We start from the raw sequence: 24,180 nt of genomic DNA on the forward strand, positions 1-24,180 counted from the left end.
TACAACTTGATATGCAAATGCACATTAAAAAAAATGGGACAGGCCACCTCTGTCTTCAGCTCGCCATTTCGTCATTTACAAGGTCCCTACCACTAAGCGACCCTTCCCACCGAACGGACAGAGAATGGAAATAGGACAGTCCCCTTGTCACCGAAGTCATTTTTTTGAAGCTATACTCCGTTTAATTGTACCCTGTTAGATTTTACTGTCACCTTCTACTGCAGACATGGGCCGTCTTTCAGAATTTTAGATCTGCATATATTTGCAAAATGGGAGCACTTTCCAGGTGACAGGCTCACTGAAATATGTGCAGACGCCCTAAAAGTGAAAGCCGTGTGCTGAATTATCACCCGCTGCTTTATGGACGCCTCGCTCAGAGTAAGCATCTCATGGGGAACTGCTGGCAAAGCACTGTTTTTCCAAATTGCTCCCAGGTATACGTATTATTACTGACCACCACAGTCATAAGGGCATCGGATGGGCAATTATGCAACAAAAGGTTACGTCAAATGGGAAGCTGAGCAGAGGTCAGTGTTGCAGGTGCGAAATTAATGTGAAAGAATTCACGTCACGCCTTCATTTAATATATGACATATTTCTTCTGCTGTTAGCTGTTAGTAACAAAGCCATTTTATTTATTTATTTGACAGAATATGCTGTTGATATCAATCATAATATTCCTCCCATCTGGCTTTTCTTCCTGTTTTATTCCGGCTGTTTCTCCGCAGTAGGAGCCTGAGTTGGAATTTAAATTACTCTATTCAAATACCAGCATCCCCAGCCCTTAATAAAACCCTGTAATCTGATTTTTTTATGTAATAAGGCCCTCACATATGACACCTGCATTTCTTTCCTCTGTTTGCTTGTATTATTCACCTTTCTATAACCCGCTTTGAATGCCTCAGAGTAACAGAGTGACTTGTGATTCTGGGATTGTTTGATTCTCGAGTGTGTCAGAATGCTGCTGTATTAATGTTTAGACAGCAAAGGCACCCTTGAGTAGACTTGGTCTTTTTATGACTTGCGTTATGCGTTAAGTATCTGTGCCGCAGATCTGCCAAGGATAATAACGGCACTGTGTAGTCGTTCAGCAGTGATAATTCGGAATTAAACCTATTCCACTCGGTGAAGCCTTCACACTTACCCAGCCACTTGTTAAACGTGAAAAAATAGTTCCATGCCTTAGGTTTTATTTTCTACACGTTTCTGCCTGCCCACGGCTCTCCCACGCTAAGGTTGCTATGGTCCAATGCCAATGGTCACATTGTCACAAATGAATTACACTCCTCACCACCAACTGCACCCAAGCGACGGAAGTATCTCCCCACAGATGTTGCTGTGAGATTCATGGTTCCAGCTACATGCTTCTCTTTGCCAGTGTCTCTGATCAGATGATTTCTGCTCTTGTCTTAGGCTGCAAACAGCCAAACAGTTCTCCATTACACATCAGCATGCATGTAGTCCATTCCCACGCCCTTGTTTGTATCTAGAACTGCTGCACAACGTGATAGCACAACAAAATCACACAGATCAGTATGGCGAAGGGGGTATTGTGTACAACTTACTGCTTGAGTTGTGACATAAACATATGTGATTACTTTTTCTGTGGTAGAACGAAGGTAAAGATTTCATATTGAAATGTAGGTAGTCAAACTCTGCAGGAGACAGGACTGAGTGTACAGTGTGAGCTTCATATTTAATTTTAAGCTTCTGTGTCACAAATGCTTCTCTCTCTGGTTTAATCATATCTAGGATGATCCATTGAAAGTTTTTAAGTGCTGCACAGTATGTGTATATAGTTGTTCTCTCTCTCTCTCTCTCTCTCTCTCTCTCTCTCTCTCTCTCTCTCTCTCTCTCTCTATGTTAAAACATGGAATTTTTCACCAGTAAGCCTCTCAAAACAGGTTTTGATTTTTGGCACATATAATTTAAGGATATATGAAGTCCACATCATAATGTTCTCCATGGCCTTTGGAAATTTGTTTAGAATAATTTAGTATGAACTGACATTTTACGCTCATAAGGAGCTGGAAGCTGAACTGATAGCAGTCCAACTTTACAGAGCCTCCAGAGTAGAATAAAGTGGGTCATTATCAGAAGGTCAGAATTTAAAAAATAAATATGCATATATATACATCAAGTGTAAATTGACAGCTCTTACTGTACACTGTGGTTGATCTCACTTCTGTGAAATGCCATATTGGTATGAATGACCTTTATATATAGTCATATGTCTAGAGAAATAGAATCATGCATCTAAGGAAATCTGTATTAACCGAGTTTGGTGTCAGAACCATTGTTGTGTATTTAGCCCAGAATTCTTTGTATTTTTGACACTGAAAACCAAGGAATTGCCTATTAAAACTGATGTCTGGTTTCAGCTCAGATTAAATGGTTTCCATGTGACATGTCTTTTAAACATAGTTGCCCTACATTGTTTAGCCACCGTTAGCCTGAGAAGCACACAGATCACACCAATGCAGAGAGACTCAGAGCAAGTACTATGTCATTTTAAAAGTGTGGAGATTCAGAAGGCAAAAGGAGAAGATGGAAAATCCTCTGTAGCTGGGTCCAGGAGAAAAACCTTTTGTAGGTCCAAAGTCAGCTGACTCCCTATCTCTGGGTATGCTCAGCCTACGTAATTAGAGAGAAAGAGTAGCAAAATTAGGAATAGTGTGCTGGACAAACGTCTACCAATCCATACCTGTTTAAGTTAGACAGATCTTCACACAGTACAAGGGTAGGCATCACTGAGTGTAGGGAATAAAACTGTCCTGAATTAAGTTTAAAATCTGTCCTAAACGACTGATCAATGTGTTAAAATCTCCTACCAGAGTGTGCCATTACTAAAGCTGGAAATATTTTATTTTAGAAATAGTTTGTGGGCATATTTAATGGCTGTGAATTCCAGTTTAACACTTTGTTCAATATGACTCTCAAGAGATGTGTTTTTTTCTGTATTAGTCATAAATAGCAGCTGCATCCTAAGCATATAATATTGCAAGCATGACTTGACTATTGATTTTACTATGTGAAGTACTTTTAATAGTCATGGAACCGCTTAAGTGTCTCTGACAGAGCAAGCGGACCAAATTGGGTGCACTGTAGTGTGTTTTAACTAACACTGTTGTATCCACTAATGTTAAATATGCAGTAATGTACAGCATCAAATACCAACAAAGTACCTACAAAAATACATTCTGCACTCTGTCAAGCCAATCGTAAATATGATGCATGTTGACCATTCTTAATCGTACTTTAATCTCATGCTGGGGTATGTTAAGAACATAAGAACATACGAAATTTACAAGCTCGTTTGGGGAGAACTTAACTAATAGCTCAGAGTTGTTAAAATCTTATCTAGCTCTGATTTAAAGGAACCCAGGGTTTTAGCTTCCACTACACTAGCAGGAAGACTATTCCATACTCTAACTACACGCTGTGTAAATAAGTGTTTTCTCAAATTCAGTTTAAAATGTTCTCCCACTAATTTCCACCTATGGCCACGAGTTCTAGTATTTAAACTAATATTAAGTATTAATATTAGTATTAATATTATTACAGTAATACTATTAAGTATAAGTAGCCATTTGGCTGAACAGTATCCAGACCTGTTAGAATCTTATATACCTGGATCATGTCCCCCCTTAGTCTCCTTTGCTCAAGGCTAAACAGATTCAGCTCAGCTAACCTCTCCTCATAAGACATTCCTCTAAGACCAGGAATCATTCTTGTAGCCCTCCGTTGCACCTTTTCCAAGGCAGCAATGTCTTTTTTAAGGTATGGTGACCAAACCTGCACACAATATTCTAGGTGGGGTCTTAGCAAGGAACTGTATAGTCGTAGCATCACCTCCCTTGGCTTAAACTCCACACACTTAGAGATGTAACCCAACATCCTATTGGCCTTTTTTTATTGCTTTCCCACACTGGCGAGAGTGGGACATGGAAGCATCAACATACCCACCAAGGTCTTTCTCATCAGACGTACAGTGACAGGTTATGAGAATTTTACAACAGTGCTGCATAATTAATTGCTAATCTACGTTAACATTCGTTTGACGTTTGGGGGTTTTCTTTTTTTATGTAGTGCAATTCCAATAGTAAGGAACATGTATCCCCTTAAAACTTTTCAAAATTTTGTTAGAGAATGGGTGAAAAAAAAATGCAACACATCACTGATTTAAAAAAAATGCTTATTCACATTTTTAATGAGGTTCTCCATGCAATTATTCTCCAGCTCTGCCAAATTAAAGAGTTCCAGTCAATTCTTTTAGGTCATAGCACAGATTCTCAGTGGGATTCACATGCAAGCTTCTACTAGGCAATTCCAGAACACTGACCTTCTTGGTTTGAGCCATTCCTTTATAGGCTTGGCCATGTTTTTTGGCCCATTGTCTTCTTGGAACATACATTAAATACTCACCCTGACCACAGATCTCTTATCTGACACAAGTGTTGACTTTCCAAATGGCATAGTTCACAGCTTCTAGCAAACTCCAGGTGTGGCTTAATGATAGTCTTTTCCCACAAGTGCCTTCAGCAGGACCACTCTTCTGAAATCTGTGTAGTGTTGCAGAAATTGGTCTCTGGACAATATTTCCACATGTCAGGCGGTGAACTATGCAGCGACAACGCAATGTAGCATTCCTCTAAATTATTTCACTTGCGACCGCCCTCCTCGTCCGGTTGCTTGAGGTTATGCCTGATCTTGGCAGCTTCTCAGGAGTGACGCCTTGTTTTGTTATGAAGGTCTTAAGTGTGCTCCTGTATCCGATCTTGGCAGTCTTTGTGTATTCTTCTCCCACCAATCACTTTCATTGGGAAGTTCTACTGGCAGCTTAGGTGATTTTATCTACTCCTTGAATTGTGAGATATCACAAAGTATTTAATATGTATTCTGCAATGAGGCAGTTGAAGGCTTAGATTCCAGATCAACACAGGTGGACCTCATTCACATTCTAGTATGAGCTATTATGAGAATAGAATACACCTGCCCCAACATCATTTTCATTTTCCAATGTTATTTTTAATATAATGCTATTACTGTAAAGATGAGGCAGTTTTGTATAGAGCATTGTCCTTGGGGACCCACAGACAGTCCACGTTTTTGCTCCCTCCAAACTCCAGAACAGAAATGTGGACTATCTGGCAGGTAACTCGGAGAGAGCAAAAATGTGGACCGACTGTGATTCTCCAAGGACCGGATTGGGAAACTCTGGTATGGAGTAATGTGCCAAATTACTTTCTAACCACTGCACAGATCAGAACAGCAGCTGCAGAAAGCATTTGGTTAAGGTTATTGCCAAAAAGACTCTGCTAATTGAAAGTAAGGCCGTCTTTATTTGCTATTATCACAACTTAGATAAAGATCAGATCATGGAATTTTTTGGGTGATTCTGCTGGTCTTGCAGTAATCCAGATAATTGCAGTTGGTTCAAAAACCTTTTCTCACAAATGTATTTGTAATTTGACCTTGTAAAGTAGCAAAATGAGAAATAATCAATGGATGAATGCTTTCTGAAGGTACAATGTCATGGTTCACTCAGATTGTAAGCATCAGATAACACAGGTGAGTTCATTGGAGCGTAGATTAGTGTATGTCAAGTTGGCTGTTATCTACTGATTGCATGGTCATTCACGGATTCAGATTCCTGGCATTGATGTTGCAATATTTTCCAGGAAAAAAGTAACAGTTTACAAGCATTGGATTAATGAGTGTTTGGCAGATGACAGTTGTTCTTAAAACCTTGGTCAGGCTTAAATTATTTTCAGTAAAAGCGTGGTCTTCTCTCCATTTCCTCCATTAAATATTTGATTGCTCCGAATGTAAACAGCTACATCCTTTGGGAAAGCACTGTCCTTAAATGATGTTTAAAGATCAACCACTGACGATTTAGTCCAGAGAGGTGACTATAAATAGAGACAGATGAATGTCCCCTTCCATGTAGTTACAGTTAACATACCCAATGGTATACAATGCAGTCTGTCATATAATTCTGAGGCATTGTACTAAACCGATGAACTACATGGCAGATTACTACACAAGATTGTTTTTTCCCAATCACTGCAGTACCTTGGATTAGAACGCTTTGTCTTTTGTTTAATTGCATTATTTTTCTTTGAAGAAGTACACAAAATTACCACGCATTTTTGTGCAGCAATTGGTTAGCAGACCTAACTGTAGCTGCATTTCAGTGTATGTTTAATGATATATAACATACAAATCGGAGTTACAGAAAAAAAAAAACCTTTCTGTCAAAAAGAGAGTCGTATATACAATATGCTATAGCTATAAACACAAATTAAATGTGGTGATTCCTCTTCAGCATAAAAAAAAAGACTGCAATGAATGCCCGTGGATCTTAGCGATACACCCATCTTGTCACATGCAAGACATATATTCACAAAAATGATGTAATTCAAGAAAACGTGAAAAAGGAGGCAGCGAGGGCTTCCAGTCACATTCTAGGAGATTTAGGGTGCAATTCTCTCTGTTACAAGGCTGAGTCCGGAGCCCAGAAAACTTATAAGTGATATATGAAGAGGCCACCCAGAAATGAGCAGAAATTTAAGTGAATGTCACGAGGGCCTTGGAACAAATTGTGTGTAACCTCCATTTGTTGGTGTTTGTGTTTCTAATCTATTTTATTGTAAGAGATGCATAGAAACATTGATGTTTTTAAACTAGACAGCATTATGTGGATAGTGATGCATTCTAGGTTCCTCAAATGCCATAAATCAGTCTAATCTCCTTTCCAACATTTTACGGAAATGGCCTGTGAGCTCTTGGAGATTTCTGGCTTTTCTAGAATTTAGTCTCGGGGCATGGCTGTTATTAAAGAGCATCATCAAAGAGGGAAACTGTGGAGACCCAAATAAATAAGCAGGTGTTTCCGTTACTTGAAAAACCTCTGAAGTACCTCTGTTGCATGTTAATGTAGGGATATTAAGTAAAAATCTATAATCCCATCCCTACTGTTGCTGCGCTTTGAGATATTACGTTGTTTATGTCTGATCTAAGACACCTATCGAATAACTTTATTTAAGTCAGATCCCTAGCATCACAGAAATCTGTGTGAAAGCTTTAGTTTAGCATTAACACTTCTCCATTCTGTTTGTTGTTCTTTTTTTGCCCCAGGGGGGTGTCTCCGTGATTGGATGTGCAGAACTAACAGAACAAGAGAGACACGTCTCTGCAAGTAAGGGAACCTATGGCAGAAATCCAGAAATATACCGGTAGGTATAAATCATGAGGAGCAGAGGAGTCAGGAAAGGAAAGACAGGAAAAATGACCACTAATGGATAGAGGCAGTTTCTTTGCTCTCCAAAGACTCCAGGTGGCATGTGTTCTCCGTTACTGTGTTGTGGATCTGTAACTGGGAATGATTGAACACCTTGGGACAGTCCCATGCCTTACCATCTATAAAGGTGGGTGGGACAGAAGCTCATTATTGGGTCACTGGTTTGTTCTGCTGCCCCATGCCTCCAGAAAAGGGGGCGTAAATACCCCCCCATCTGTATGAAGTTTGCCTGTTTCCCCTGTACTGTGCAGATTTCCTCCTGCTGTCTAAAGACCTACAGTCAGGCTAAGTGGCATCTCTGATTTGTGCTTTGTGTACGTGTGCGTGTGTATGTGTGTTATGTATATGTTACATTGTGGGAACTAAATGTCCCCACAATGTAATGAAGACCTGTTATTTTGACGTTGTGAGGACCATTTTTGCAATTGAACGCAATCGAAAAAATGACAAGTCTCATATTTAGTTTAGTTACTTATCTGTAGGTGTAGGGCTGGGTAGGGTTAAGGTCGTCAAGTTGGGATTAGAGTTTTCCCAATATAACTGAATGGAGAGTCCCCACAAAGATATCAACACAAACTCGTGTGTGTGTGTGTGTGTGTGCGTGTGTGTGTGTGTGTGTGCATGTGCATGTGCAGGTGTGCGTGTGTGTGTGTGCAAGCGGGTTTACCTATCCTTATGGGGACATAATGTCCACATAACGTGATAAATATCCGTTTTTTTTTTCCTTATGGGAACCGGTTTCCTGGTCATCATAAGGGAAAACTCTATTTTATAAGAGTTTATAAGGGCAGGGTAGGGGTTAAGATTGTCGTAGTTAGCGTTAGCATTTTTCCCATTGAAATGAATGAGCGGTCCCCATAAGGATATGTTTACCCTACATGTGCGTGTGTGTGTGTGTGTGTGTGTGTGTCAGTGTGCAGGTTATTTGGGCCGGTATCCCTTCCAGCTTAACCTGTGCTGTCCAGGAGCGATTCTGGCTGCATGAAGAGTTAGAAGATGGATGGATACAGTATGAAAGCAGGAAAACTCTAGCATCTTCTATACATGTGCAGCCAAACTAAATCTATGCTTCAATTTCACATCCATAGTGAATCAAAATATATCGAGATATATGTCACATAGACTCACTGCCCTGCAATATTTCGTTTGTCAGTTGTCTGCTTGTATAAGAAGACAGATTGTTGCAAGCACATGTCTGAGGTATCCAATGTCTCTGATACTGGATACTGTGTAGTATTAACTGCTGGTATCTGATCAGTCTCTGAGGTGTAAAATCCCTACAAAGAAACCTGTTTTACCAGAAATTATTGATAATTATGTGTATCTGCAATTTGTCTTGAATACATTCCAGTGCCCTCATAAACAGGCATTTCTGTGTGTCACAGAGGTCTCACTCTTCTTGTGGATCGGATTCCTGCCTTGCTGTCATGTCTGCAGTTATCACATTGTCCTCTTCTTCATGTGCACTTTCTCCAACAGTTCGCAAAATGTAGCTAATTGGCATCTCCGAATTTCCTTACTGTATGTTTGTATGCGAGTGTGTGTCCTGGGGTGGACTGGCATCTCATCCCATCAGCCCTGCCCCCTGTACTTCCTGTGATAGTCCTCAGGACGCCCTCCAGCCATATAAACAGTTATGGAGAATGGATGGACGTAATACACATTTCTATTTCCAGGAATTATTGTGTCTGGTTATAGATTTATCTAGCCGGATCTTCATATGAAAGCCATCTTAAAAGAGTAGAATTTTATAGGATTAGGTGCCCTTCACTGCCCGGAATTTAAATGTAAGCCATTGCATTCTAGTGTTCATTTTATATTACATTGCACAGGGAAGTGAACATTTAATTGGAATTCTATATATATTGCACTGTCCAAAACGATGTTTTTCAAAGAAAGACACTAACTGGCATTAGATGTGTTGTTTTTAAATTTTAAATGCAATGGAATCCGGCCCAGTATCAACTCCGGCGGCTAATTAGACACACCAGAGATGAAAGTGAGGCTATCAAAGCCATTCTGTGACCGGGGCAGAAGGAACCAGTCACAGTGACACCACAGTTTAGCTGGAGTGAGTGGAAGCAGACATTATGCGCACTGCCACTTCCATGTACAGCTCGTTTGCCCCATCTGAAGAGAGGCAGCCAAGAAACTTTCTCTTTGTAATTAACTCAAGCACTCCTAGGGTAAGGTAGCCTGGTGTGACGTGGTGACTCACTTGGTGGCACTGTTCCCTCCCACGTCCAAGTTTGGGCGTTCAGACCGCGCCCCCACTCTGTTGCTGCAGAGTTTGCATGTTCTCCCTGCATCATGTGGGCTTCCTCCTGCTGTCCAAAGACATGCAGGTAGACTAACTGGCATCTCTGAAATGCCATACCTCGTGTCTGTGCCTGGCGATGGACTGGCATCCCATCTGTGCTATACCCCAGCCGTGTGCCCTTTGCTGCCTGGGATGGGGTCCAGACCCCCCTGCGACCGTGCCCAGAATAAGGCTGGATGGATATGGAGGATGAAAAAAATCATTACACTCCTTTCATAATTTGTTTAGGAATAGGATATCACAAGAAAGTTGGAGTACCTTTTAGTTTCTTTACAGAAATAGATCCACCAAACACAAGGACCTGAAGGATGGTGGAATCGAGCAAACATACAAAGAAACTCCTTACCTCTCTAACCAAAAACAGGAAACCCAGAGAGCCCCACCCCCACTGCTCTTTTGGGGCTCTTTCTCTCACAGCTACAGAGCAAACTCACTTCACACAATTACCTGATGATTACATGTCAGTAAACGGGCTTGTCACCCAACCTCATCCACCGCCGCCCCTCCCTGAAACATCCATACTCTCCCCACACCGTACAGATTGTTTCCTTTTAGTGTCAAGATTGGTGGCTTGACATTGCCTGTGTCTCTCTGGGTCTTACTGACAATGTGCTGTGAGATGTGACCTGACACCCAACTCCGTTTTTCTGCGCCACCCACCCTATATGCACAAAATACATACAGTAACCTTTCTGTGCCACTGGGCAAGACTGGGGAAAAAAATCATGGATGGCTGATTTATATTATTATTATATTACATTATTATACTGCACAGTATTATATCGCACATGGATCTCAATCGCTAATACCTGTTTCTTCATGTATATTTTTCAATTATCTACTTAAATTATGTTAGCATATCAGGCCTGAACCAGTGATTTCTTCTTCAGATATTACTAAGTGATTTTCTATCTCGAAAGTGCTTAGCTGTGGTCTTTTACTACATTCACTGACTAGGCATACTACAGTAAAGCTATAAAGGTCCTTATTAATATTTTATTTGGGTTTAATTGCTCTTATTACCAGGAGAATGCTGTGTGTGCTGCAGATAATGGTTCAATGGGACAGTTAATGACTTAGAAACCCAGTGGGCACCATATCTAACTTTACCTCAATGGTCCATGTAGCATCTTTGCAAAAACAGGCTCACGCCACCAGCATCCATTTATTTATGTTAGGTTTGTTCAGAGCTAATTTCCCCTGGACACTACCACTCGTCTGTGAAAGTGAAATTCTAAAAAGCTAAATTATTTTTACATAATACATGTGGCATACTTGCATTGTCGAATAATAACAAGATGTCTGAGATTTCTGAGATAGTATTTCTGAGATAGATAATATATTTTTATCCATTTTTAGATTAACAATAATTGATAACATGATAACACTGTCTATGAATGCCATGTCTATAAAAATCTATGAACACATTTATAACATATTATAATGCATTCGTGAAGCATTATAAATATAACACATTACAGCCATGTTCATTGTGCATTGTGAACTTTATGAATCTCTCATCTATACTGTAATGCACTATAAATACCTTCATAATGTAGTATAATGCATACTTAAGTCTTACACCAACTATTATAATGTATTATGAAGGGATCTATAGTGCAATATAGATGAGAACTTCATTGGAGCTTATGAAGTATTATAATCAACACTATAATGCCGTGTGACTGTCAACAGAAGATGCTGTAATGCTTTATTAATTCTTATACCGACCATTAAAATGCATTATGAAGGTATCTATAAAGCATTAAAGATGAAAGCTTTGTTGGAGTTTATGAAGTATTATAGTCAACACTATAATGTCTTATGACTGTCAATATACATTAAGATTATGCAACGCTTTATTAATTTGTATACCGATCATTAAAATGCATTATCAATGTATCTATGATGCATTATAGTAAATAACATCAGTTTGATTAATCAACCACTTAATTAATTAACCAATTATTCTATCATTCAATTGGTTGAGCAATAATAGAGCATATATGATACACAGTGCACTACAACATAGGAATAGCCAGTGTTGGGGAAGCTACTTTTGAAAGGTAGCTTTTAAAGCTACAATTTATTTATTAAAAGTAGCTAAGGTACCGCCAAGCTACTACTTTATTATAGTAGTTAGCTACACTACAAGCTACAGCGAAAAAGTAGCTAACTATATCAGAGCTATTTCACCCTGTAATACTTAATATTCGTGCTGTAGGATACTCTTAAAGCACATTAATTAGAAAAAAATGTAAAACATGATGTTAAAAATAATAAGAAAATCTATATTTTTTTTAACCCTATAGCGCCATATGTATCATATTTGATACAAATATTTCTAAGACCTCTACGTCAGTAATAGGATTACCCCTTTCCTCAAAAACCCGTTGTATATAATCCTATACCTGTCTTTTACCCCCTGGTGGATGACTTATGTACTGCAGGTGGAAAACGTCTCTTTTTTTTAAAGAATCAAAGACGGCTGCACGCAGGTTGTAGCCGGCAGGATTTTCACGGGATAAGAAGTCCTATTTTTGGAACAGTTACCGTATGCGCAATTTAGCGAAAATTGATTATATTTCAAAATTAGCCTTTATTAGTGTGAAACAACTCATAATAACTTAATATATCATGAAATATTTTATTGAAAAACGTTGGTGAAAATTGTGTATCAAATATGATACTATGGGTATGTAAATGTATTTTATTTGTCAGTGCATCAATTGTTGTTTTAGTCAATTTCGTGATCAAATTTGTATTATTTATACCATAATACAAACAACAACTAATATATTACTCAATTTAAGCTTGAGTATTTCTTCTAGTACACATTTTGAGAAGAATTTGACATTTATGCTGATCGCAAATAGTCAATATATAGCTTGTAAACGTAACGATGTATTCTTTGTATTATTCTGATTTGTATATTTAGACAGCAAAAAAGTACAGTGTAGAAGATATCTTGAATATGATAATTGATGGAAACCTGGAGCAGTTAGGGGAGAAAGATGATGACAGTAGTGAAGAATGGAGTCCTAAGGGAGTGCCTAATAAAGAGGGATCAGATAGTAGTGATGAAGATATGAGTGATGAAAGTGTAGAAGAATCAGACACACCAGTACAGTCAAAACAAAGCACAACAGAGCAGTCAGCAGGGCAAAGTGAAAAAGAAAGAGTACAGGTGGAGAAAAGTGCCATTTGATCCTCCAAATATTGAGTTTGATGGATATGTTGATGTCTCAGAATGGACTCCCTGCATGTATTTTAATCAGTTTATTACTGATTAAATGATTCAGGAAATTCTGCTGTGCCTCTTGACATGAGAAAGGATTGTGTTGACCATTTACCAACATGTAAAACAAGACAGATATGCCCAGGAAGCCACTTCTCACATATCTACTGTGCAAGATCCAAAGTCAACCTTTGTCTAAACCAGGGGTGCCCAATCTTATCCGCAAAGAGCCAGTGCGTATGCAGGTTTTCGCTGCAACTCCCTAATTAGATTACTAATTAGAGGACTAATTGGCTGAAGAGTCCTCACACCTGGGTTTGAACAGCTGACCTACAGGTTATCCCAAAAACCTGCATACACACCGGCCCTTTGCGGATAAGATTGGCCACCCCTGGTTTAAGCAAAAACAGAAATTTTTGGCCTTCCATGAAAAGTAAGCATGAGAAATCACCCCACACAAAAGATGAACCACTGCCATGCCTCTAGATGTGATCAATGTGAGAAAAGATGGCCACTGACCATTTACTAACATAGGAAACAAGACAGAGATACAAGCACTGCCCAGGAAGACAGAAAGAAAGCCCAAAAATGTTGCAAAATACTCATAAAAGTTGTCAAATGCTGTAAAACATGTTTAAGTATGCCAAGTGTTTTGTAAAGGCACACAAATGTATCTTTATGGTTGACAAAATATGATCTGTACATGTCCAGAAATACCTGTTGTATCAAATATGATACAAAAAGAAAAATGGGTTATCCAGGTCATATTTCAATTTTTTTTTTGTTTTGTTAAAAGCATCCAGAAAACAGTTCAGTCTCAGAAAATTAGAATTTTCTGGCAATTATTTAATAATGCAGGCTTTATAGGGTTAACAATGTACTGTCAAATCAAAATAAGGTTTCAAAAATGGTTCTTTGCTTGGTGTAAACCAGGAGTACTTCACAATTGCTGTGTGAAAAGTAGAAGGGTTACAATAAAAAAGAGATTTCTATATGTACATGTTATGTTTTATATTTACAAATGTATACTGTACTTTAAGCACCGCAAACAGTAGATTAGTGAACGAGCATCTTACGGGAATGCGTTTTTTGTCACGCTACATTGCAATTTGTACAAACGAAAAAAAATAATTAGCAGAAAAGCTACAGTGTTTTAAAAGTAGCCACACTACTAATAAGCTACTGAAAAAAGTAATTAAGTTAGTAGCATCGCTAATTGTAGTTAGCTACTCCCCAACACTGGGAATAGCTATGACAAAATTTAACTTTATTCATGAAAATAATTAATTTTGTTTTAAAACAGCTTTATTTCAGTCTATTCATTCCTCCATTGTGTCCCGTGGAACATTCCATATTTTACTCAGGCTCTTCTGGGATGTGATGGATGTCCTCATCATTGGTATTATCTGGATTCGCTAAGTAGGCCATGGACACTTTGAGAAGCCATTAAGTTAGTCAGTTAGGCCTTCTACATTTTCAGGTCTTCGGCTTCTACATTGTGATCAAACTCTCAAAAGTTCTGTTTTTCGAATCAGATGCTTGTGCAATTTGAACTCAAATGTATTTTCAGTTTGTTGACCCAGTTGAATTAATCACCTTCCTCAGGATTAAAATTAATTCTTTGAATTCTGCTGCAGGGAGAGTTATGCATTTTAGGCTCAGTGGTATGAAATGATTCACATGAGAGGAGATCTTCCTCCTGCATTACTCACTGTAATATGGCGCGGCCTTGTGAGAGTAGTGTTGAGGATAGAATGTAATGGCTCTCTGCAGTGCCTGTGCAATCGGGTATTGTCACTTCCACCAGTGCTATGCCTATTGCACCTGTGCCTGAAAATGAAAAGCTGTTTTCTCTGTGGACCAGCGCACAGCATACCCACCCGATTCTGTCTCACGTTGCCACTTGCCGCCTCCATGTAAATATTGCAGATGCTCCACTACTGCCGAGCTCGCTGGGAGTGATTTTGAGCAGGCGGAGCGAGAACCTCGTTTATGAGTCCTGGCAGCAGCTGCAGGCGGTTCCAGCAGAGCGTTTCGCTCACCCCTTTAAATCTTCCACGCGCTCATTTTCGGTTTTCAACCGTTTAACTTAAAAGCCTTTTAATTTCCTACCGCGCACATTCTGCGATCATGCCGTCGCAAGCTGTAGCCGTTTTAGTGCCGTGAAAAACACGCGTGTTAACTTTACGATCGCAGACGGCACCGGAGATCTGGCTCGGATCTCTAAAAGAATCGCAGTGTCAGTCAGGCTGCGGGATCTCCTCGCCGAATCCTCATCAGCGAATCCGTGCTATAAACCGGGGCCTGTGGCGCTTTGTGCGGGAGGCTAGAGGAAGGAGCCTGGTGGTGACTGATAAAAACCGGGACTCTGCATCTCTCCCACATCCTGTGGTAGTGCAGGGGATCGCCGCGGGCCAGTTCTTCCCGGATAAGGCCCATTGAAGCGGCGGCATAAGCAGTGCAGCAAGGGGGGGGGGGGCGGCCGAGGAGTTAACAATAACGTGGAGAGCTTGTGGGAGGCTGTCGTTTGAAGTGTGGCCTCGGGTGCGCTGTTCTTCCGCAGACTGCGAGGGCGAGGGAGGGAGGCAGGCAGCAAAATGGGGGGCTGACAGGGGAGGGGGGCAGTCACTGTTATTAGTGGTGCTCCCCTCCTCACCCCACCTACACCACAATAAGACTGCAGCTCACTTTAAATGCACTATGGCAAAAATAGCATGTGAGTGAGGCTGAGTGACTAAGAACGACTTGTCAGGGGAGGAGGATCTCTCTTTCTCTCCCTCTCTCTTTCTCTCTCTCTTTCTCCCTCTCTCTGCCCAACCAGCAGAAATGTCTCCCCATCATTTGATTGTTCAGCACTGGAAGCTTATCCGCCGTGTCACTTCTTGCTTTGTCACGCCTCTGCTCCATCTTCCCGCGGCTTCCTCTCCTCCCTGGCCTCATGCCCCCAGTGTGATTCTTTTGTTACCTTATTAATTAACTTTCTGGGGAAGATCTCTGAGTCGCCTGAGGGGCCAGACCTCAGTCGTACTGTGACTCAGACCAGCCTGATACCCCCAGTCGGCCTGCGGGCTGAAAGTCATTTATATGCAATTTATTTTTGGATCATTTTATGAACTGGTACAATTTACGTCAGACTATACATGCACCCATCTTACAAACGCATCCAATACAGAGTCCAACTGCGCAGTTACTGTCAAACTTCAGACAGTATTATTCTCTTGATATTTTCGATATATTTTGCTCGCACCAGTCGTCAGCTTTCCAGATTTTCCTCACTTGCATCAGCATTTACAGAAGATGGTGGTGCGTGGTTTTCAGGGACAGTCATTTTAATGGACTGATAGACACCATCTGCTGACTTTGGATTGAAAGGAGGGTTCTGATGGCTCTTTGGTGATGGTTGAATTCCGGAAATATTGCTGCCGATAGTTAGCACTGCATATATTGAGGTGTGTGTGTGTGTGTGTGTGTGTGTGTGTGTGCAGTTGTGAGTTAAACCCTTTGCACTTTATAAATTTGTTGTTCCAGTTGTTTAAGTTCTGCATGTTAACTGAAAACCTTTGACTGAAGCCCTGAAAGCGTTCCCTATGGCGCAAAAACTTTGCATACTAGCTGTTCAAGTCCTGAAAATAATTCAAGTCCTTGTATGGGATGGGTGGGATGATTCAGCAAGTTAGGACACTATGCCTGTGATCAGAAGACTAACGCCGCCATTAGGCCCTGAGCAAGACACTTAGTCCCACTTGCTCCATGAGCCCTGCTGCTGGCTGCCCAGTGCTGTCACCCCCAAGCTTGTTCTCCATATGTGTCTGTGTGTCTCCTGGACAGTAAGATGGGATAGGTGAAAAGGCAATTTCCCCACGGAGATCAATAAAGTATAAACACTACTCTTTTAAATTCTATTCTTTTGGTTACTGCACTGTAATCCTATAATGAATAAGCAGAATGGATGAATGGATGGATGGATGGTATCTTTTTGGAAACATCTTCTTTATAAATACTGACATAATTGTTCTTTGTAGTTGTGTATTGTGTAGATCTGTAAGGTAGGGGGTGCTACCAGTGCTTCGAAGGTCCCGGGTTAGAGTCTTGTGGAAGGCAGAGTAATGGCACTGTCCTTGGGCAAGGCCCTAATCCCTAACTGCTCCAGGAGAGCTAGATGCTGGCTGGGTCTGCTCTCTAACCGCAAGCATTCTTCATTTGCATGATGCTTTGGGCAAAAGCCTCTGCTAAATAAAAATGTAAAAAAAATATATTCGTGCTTGCTGCTAATTTCCCCTGTGTAGCACAGGATTTTATTGGTAAAACAATGAGACTTCTGAAATATAATTACCGTCACCAACACTTTCTCTAAACAAACGCTCTCCATGGATTTGTGTTTAATGCCTGGCGGACAATATTTCATCTTTTACATTATCATAATAAGATCACTGAATGCTTAGAAGAAATTTTAACTGCATGTTTCACTTTGGTAATTTAAATACTGGGGTTTTATGGTGGGTAGTATACTGGTTTTGTGGGTAACATCTACAAAGTGATGTATGTACTGTAAGTTTCCTACAGGTACTCACGTTTACTCCGATATTCCAGAGTCTTGCGGTTAGGGGAATCGGTATCTCTGTATTACCTTTAGTGCATGACTGAGTGTGTGTCTTTGGGTGCCCCATGATTGCCTGGATCCCTTCCAAGGTGGCTCCGATTTGGGTTCTTCTGGGATAGCCTCCAAACTTAGAGCATTCCTGTATTGGATCAATGTTTTGGAAAATTAGCATTCATATATGCATATGTTCATGCAGGCATGTGTATTTGCGATCTGGGTATATGTGTGTGCTGTGGTTAGTATTTTTGATCCTCCTGAAGGAAAATTTTCAGATGATTAGCGATGAGATCATAAAGAGGGACAGTAGGCATCGTGCTTAATTAGCCACACAATGAGGGACCAGTCTGCTCCGTAGCCCCTGATTCCAAAAAGAGGAATTAATTAGAATGATTATAATACAGAACGAGGTAAGACTTGGAGCTGTCAGAAGCAGTCACAGAAAAGCCGTCAATGTATAATTATATAATTATCAGTGAAATTGAGGGTTATTAACACCAAAGAGGTATTAATGTAGATGCACACATAGCTGATGTTTGGTTTAATAATACTAATGTGGTGGTGGACTTTAAGAGTGGTTAGGGTAAGTACCTGGGATGGCAGCTGGATGATAGACTGGACAGCTCAGCCAAAACCAACACACTATACCCTAGGAGGCTGGGATCCTTCAGCATCTGTAGGAAGCTCATGCTGATCTTCTGCCAGTGTTCTCTTCTCTGCTGTGGTCTGCTGGGGAGGCAGCATTAAGAAGAGGGACACTATGCGGCTGGACCAGCTGGTCATGCAGTACATTCACCAGGCAGAGGAGTTTTACATTCGGCGACAGGCTGCTGTCCCACCCCTGCTCTACCGACAGACTGAGGAAGTCTTTTGTCCCCCAGGTCATACGACTATAAATCTCCTTCCAGTGATGAGGTTCTAATAGACTTTTGCTGTTAAATTGACTTCTTCTTTACTCACTCTGTCATTAACTGCTGGACTGGTGTTCACTGGTTATGTCCTTATAGCCCTTATATACTACTTGTATTCTGTACTTTCAATTATATATTTATCTACCAATCACCTTCACATTTGTATAGTATTTGTAGTGCTTACAGTATGCAGTAATTTATCTTTCCTGCACTTCACCTTGCACTCACTACCACTACCTCCACTGGCAAATACCACTATGACTTTTTGGTGATTAGTATTCTTGATATTTAACTTTTTATCATTACTATCCTTAATTATTGTTATGATTAAGGTAGTGGATGAAAGCCTTAAAATGTGGTGTAGTCATGTTTACATGACTACATTGTGGGGACCAGCGATATAATTACAAACCTGTGTGTGTGTGTGTGTGTTCAGAAATGTATATTTCTTATGTTCTGGTTTAGTATTTCTGTACTCCTTTTGATAATTGTATGAAGACTTTTGATGCACTGAATTTTGATATTAATAGATTTTGAGGAACAGGCTTATTTAAGGTGACCCTTTGACTAATGTACTAGGGCTTCATCAGAAATGAACTTCCTTGGCAATGAGCAGGAAATGCATTCTTCTGGCTAAGAGGCTGTAGTGGAGATTTCATCTGATCTGGTTCTCCATTTCTGAGAGGTGCGAGGCACAAGGACACAATGACATTATGCTTTTTCCAAGATCTGCCACATGGGCCCCTCAGCCTTCCCATCTTGCGGTGAGAAATGCATGCTGCACTCGCGTCATCTCTTAGGCAGCCTCTGACATTGCAAATGTTGAATTTAGAAGGGCTGCACAGAATGGCTCTCCCTACATTTTGCACTCCTCCTCTTATGTAGTTCTGTACTATATCTTCTCTAATCTATCTATTTTCACTACCCAACCTCGTTCCATTATTCCAGGCCTCCTTGCCCCATATATTTCTGCAGATCTTTACTGCCAATATGACGGACTTCCACAAATCCGCAGCTTTTCAGTTTCAGGTTTTTTTTTTATTGCCTTGCGGTGTGTTTTCTGTCAGAGTGGTATATAATGTAACCCCAGAAACACACGCGTGCAAGCACATACACACACACACACACACACAGATATTATATAATCTAACTGTAAGATCTATTGTAATATTTCACTGCAGTACATCATACATACTGTAATATAAAGATTATTCCACTTTATGCAGGCATACACCTGTTCTGTATGTAGACTGATACTAAAGCTGGTTTCAGGCTGTTTTTAAGGTCTCATTGTAACATTGTAGTGGACGTGTAAGAGGCTCATAATCACCATGGTGTTACTCAGATTTCACATTTTAAATGTACCTACAGTACATGTCATACACATGGCTCATTGTCACACCAGCAAAACCTACAGTGCAGTTCCTTTAAGCACTAAGGCTAGTTAAAGACACCAATTTGTAACCGGGTGGTTGCTTGTTTAAGAACCCACAGATGATGTTCATGTTCCCACCTTCAAATAGGATAGTGTTGAACTGCTCCGGCTGTATAAAAGGACAGATCCTAACTGGCTCTGTGTGAAACAGGAAGTCAAGCGGCAAAATAATAATAATGAAGCCATTTGAAAGGGCTTCAGGTGGCTCACTTAATGGACATGCTGCATTCATCTAATATAGTGCTTGACTGAGCAGCGGTTCTGCAGGACAACTGAAGAAGTGTCTTTATCGACCAATTTAGAAGAAGCGTGCCTGTTTGCATTCACCTGGGCACCCAGAATGTTGTTTTCTTTAAGATTCTGTCCAGATTGTAAGTTTCATTATTCAGACCCTTTTTACAGCTGTAGATCTAGTCAGAGATAAAGCACATTGAACTATTTGAAGGTGTAAAACAATTGAGTACCTAATTACAGAGATAAATTAATAGCATTAAATTATACCGTGCTGTATGAATGGTCTTAATGTCTAAATGAGTGAATTCCGAGCCATAATGTTATGGAGAGAAATGCGAAAGGAAATCACGAAGGATCAGGGGCAGATCGGTGGGTGCTAGCACTGATCCCCGGCTGTTTTTGTCAGGCATTTGTCAGGCATTTGGAGTGATTCACGGAGGCACCTTCACATGTCAGGGATGTGCTGATGTAGCTCACTTTCAGTCATGTCAGCCAAAACTAGCAACATCTCGTCAGTGGCTAATTGCTCATATATTTGGTCTGGGTCTATTAATAGTTAATCATAGACTGTGCGTCTGCTCAGTGCAGAGTTCATTCTTATTTCAGAGTTGATTTTGCTTTCTCACAGGGTTGGAAAAATGCATGACTTCCACAGAAGGTGACCGTCGTTTATGTGCGTCATCCGCACTGTGACTCTGGGGTCACCTGCACTGGAAATAATTCAAGGGCCACTTCTACTTAGATGAAATTTCTCTGACACGCAAATAAACCTGAAATCAAGTTGCAAATAACACAATTCACACATCATGCCATAATAATGAAATTAAAAAAAATTGATGTTTTGATAACATTATGAAGTAGAGATATATATGCTTCACAGTACTGAAACTGCAACCCACGGAATGTATAATCTAGATGCAAAAAGCTGTCACCTATATTAGAACAGAAGCTTGGATACCGTTGGCTTCCAGCCCCAGATTTCTTGCTGTTTTTGTGATATTTGAGGTATCTAAATATATATTTATATACCTGCTGCATTTTTCCCACTAGACTGTTACCTTTTTCAGTAAGAAAAATAGGCAGCTACTCACCAAGTTTATTTTTGTGCACATATATTGAAGGACTGCACCAGAATGCTGTTTTTAAAAGTGGTGGCTCTGCAGTATAAAGGCATCATTCTTGTCAGGACACTCTGAAATATGTATGTCCACTGGTTTTTCCAGCAGTTTCCTTAAATTCTGCTTAATTGCCCCCAGTATGGCGTTTCGGGTGTTCCGACGTGTGCACACATACTCTTAGCGGTACACCAAAGAGCCGCGGTCAGGACTGTTCACCCCGAAAGTGAGTTTGGAGAGTCGACGGTGTGCCGGGTCGCTGCGCAGCTCGACCGAGACGCGTCAGTCTGCGGCCGGGCAGAGCCAAGTAAAAGCTCTATGTGCAAGTGTGTGGCCTCCGAAGAAGGCCACTGTGATGAATAGGACAGAGAGGGTTGGGGGGGTGGGCGGCAGAGTGATACCCCCTCCTACCTGCCTCCCAATCAGGGGAGTTTATTTTCTGAATAGATTCATTAGCACAAATTTGTAAAGAAAGCATTTCCAAATCATATGGCTCTGTGGTGCCATGGCTAGTTCTGTCTCCTTACACCTCGGGGGCCTGGGTTTGAGTCTCAGCACCAATGCTACTTCTGTGGAGTTCCCATGTTCTTCCGGTTCCATCATAGAGTTTCTTTCAAGAACTTCTGTTTCCTTCCACAGTCCAAAAACATGCTGAGGTTAAATGGAATTACCAAGCTGTCTATAGGGGTGAGTGTGCCCTGTGATGGGTTCTAGCCCCCTGGGTTAAGCCCTGTCTTGTGCCCATAGGCTCCAGACCCCCCCCACTATCCTGAATAGTATAAGCGGTTACAGTAAATGAATGACTATTAACTGCCTTTTTTAAAACGTGGTTGTGCTTGCAATAATACCATGAAAAGTTTCAGTAATACAATATTACATGTTTAAAGTATCTAATGTACAGTGAAATTTATTTTAAACTGGATGTTTGTCGGTCTCTCTCTTTCTCCGCGTACTAGGTTCCTGTGCGTGAGTGAATTCACCATGGACCAAGTGCTCCGTCACCTTCTCCTCCTGGGAACCACGGTGATGATGGTCCATGCCTGCCCGAAGTACTGCGTCTGCCAGAACCTGTCCGAGTCATTGGGCACGCTCTGCCCATCCAAAGGGCTGCTGTTTGTGCCACCGGACCTGGACCGACAGACGGTGGAGTTGAGGCTGGGCGGGAACTACATTGTCAAGGTGTCACGGCAGGACTTTGCCAACATGACGGACCTGGTGGACCTGACGCTGTCACGCAACACTATCAGCTCCATCCAGCCGCTCTCCTTTGCCGACCTGGAGAACCTACGGGCGCTGCACCTGGACAACAACCGGCTGGCGGAGATTGGGCCTGACGACCTGCGCGGCCTGCTCAACCTGCAGCACCTCATCCTCAGCAACAACCAGCTGAGCCGTGTCTCTGATCGTGCCCTCGATGACCTCGTGCCCTCCCTGGAGGACCTGGACCTGTCGTACAACAACCTACACCGACTGCCATGGTATTCCATACGACGGATGGTCAACCTGCACCAGCTCAGCCTTGACCACAACCTCATCGACTATATCCCCGAGGGCACCTTCGCTGACCTCGAGCGCCTTGCCCGCCTGGATCTCACCTCTAACCGGCTGCAGAAGCTACCACCTGACCCCATCTTTGCACGGGCGCAGGAGAGCGTGGCGCCGGTCACTCCATATGCGCCGCAGCTCTCTCTCAGCTTTGGCGGGAACCCCCTGCACTGCAACTGCGAGATGCTTTGGCTGCGGCGCCTCGAGAGGGACGATGACCTAGAGACCTGCGCTTCCCCTCCACGCCTCAAGGGGCGCTACTTTTGGTCCGTTGCTGAGGAGGAATTCATCTGTGAGCAGCCCCTCATTACCCAGCACACTCACAAGCTGCTCGTGCTAGAAGGGCAGAGTGCCAGCCTTAAGTGTGTAGCTGCAGGGGACCCCACGCCTTCCGTCCACTGGGTGGCTCCTGATGAGCGCCTGGTGGGTAATTCCACCCGAGCTGTAGTCTATGAGAATGGCACTCTTGAAATCCTTATCACCACAACCAAGGACTCAGGTGCTTTTACATGCATTGCGGCCAACGTGGCTGGCGAGGCGACCGCTGTGGCGGAGCTGTCCGTTGTCCAGCTACCCCATCTCAGCAATGGCACCGACCGCGCCACACAGCCCAAATCGCGCCTTTCTGACATCACTAGCTCCAACAGGGCTGGCAAAAACGATGGAAAAAGCCAACCCGAGAGGTCGGTGTCTGTGTCTGAAGTGACCGCTGTCTCTGCTCTAGTCAGTTGGTCCGTCAGTGGTGGTGCCCCGAGAGTCAAGATGTACCAGCTACAATACAACTGCTCTGACGATGAAGTCCTAATATACAGGTAAGAGAAGCTGCAGGACACTGACTCGTGTTCATTTCTTCCAACCTCACAGTGAACCTCGTCTCCGAGCCTTTGTAGAATGTATTTGATGCTGACAAACATGGTTTAACAAAATTCTGCTGCTAGCAGTGATGTGAACTAGTGGGCGAGGAACCTGACTTGTAAGCAGAAGGTTAAAAGTTTCCTTTCTGGCATGAATACTGTTGTGCTCCCTTGAGCAAGGTACTTAATGTGAAATTGCTTTCTGTGTGCATCCAGGCGAAAAATAGAAAAAAATACAAAATGAAAACCACTAAGTCGCCTTAGACAAAAGCCTCTACTAAGCAGCAAATTAGATAATGACAAAGTATAACTCATGGTGATTAATACTGTCTGTAAAACAACATAATGCATGGATTGTCCACTGTCAGCTGAAGAATGTACTTTTGGTGGATTTAACCCATTTGTAACCTAAGCTTTCATGCTCTGCTTTTTTCTGTTGATTTCATTTAATCAGAGCACATCCAGAAAATGGATTGCTAAAACCTACAGATCAAACACACGCTTCCTGCATTCAGTGAGCTAAGTACATCCGTCCATGTTCTCCAGCTTTCTGTTGCTCCTGCAGAGAGAACATAGCTGTATTTCATTTTGGTCAACATCCTCCTTGTTATGAGGAAAAACCCAAATT

At 41.6% G+C, this 24,180-nt stretch overlaps 1 protein-coding gene across 11 annotated transcripts in view; it reads left to right on the forward strand.

The window, feature by feature from the left end:
- Positions 1–24,180, forward strand: part of LOC111836252 (leucine-rich repeat and fibronectin type-III domain-containing protein 2-like) — a 78,596-nt gene that overhangs the window by 47,409 nt on the left and 7,007 nt on the right. For 7 of the 11 annotated variants that reach the window (XM_023797336.2, XM_023797340.2, XM_023797339.2 and 4 more), the window contains 2 exons: positions 7,141–7,238; positions 22,110–23,510. In XM_023797336.2, coding sequence (XP_023653104.1) covers positions 7,141–7,238; positions 22,110–23,510 — 1,499 coding nt within the window. The remainder of the gene's footprint in view (positions 1–7,140; positions 7,239–22,109; positions 23,511–24,180) is intronic. The other 4 variants (XM_072702816.1, XM_072702817.1, XM_072702818.1 and 1 more) reach the window with 2 other exon arrangements.

Source organism: Paramormyrops kingsleyae, chromosome 19, assembly GCF_048594095.1.
Source record: "Paramormyrops kingsleyae isolate MSU_618 chromosome 19, PKINGS_0.4, whole genome shotgun sequence".
Classification (NCBI taxonomy): domain Eukaryota; kingdom Metazoa; phylum Chordata; class Actinopteri; order Osteoglossiformes; family Mormyridae; genus Paramormyrops; species Paramormyrops kingsleyae.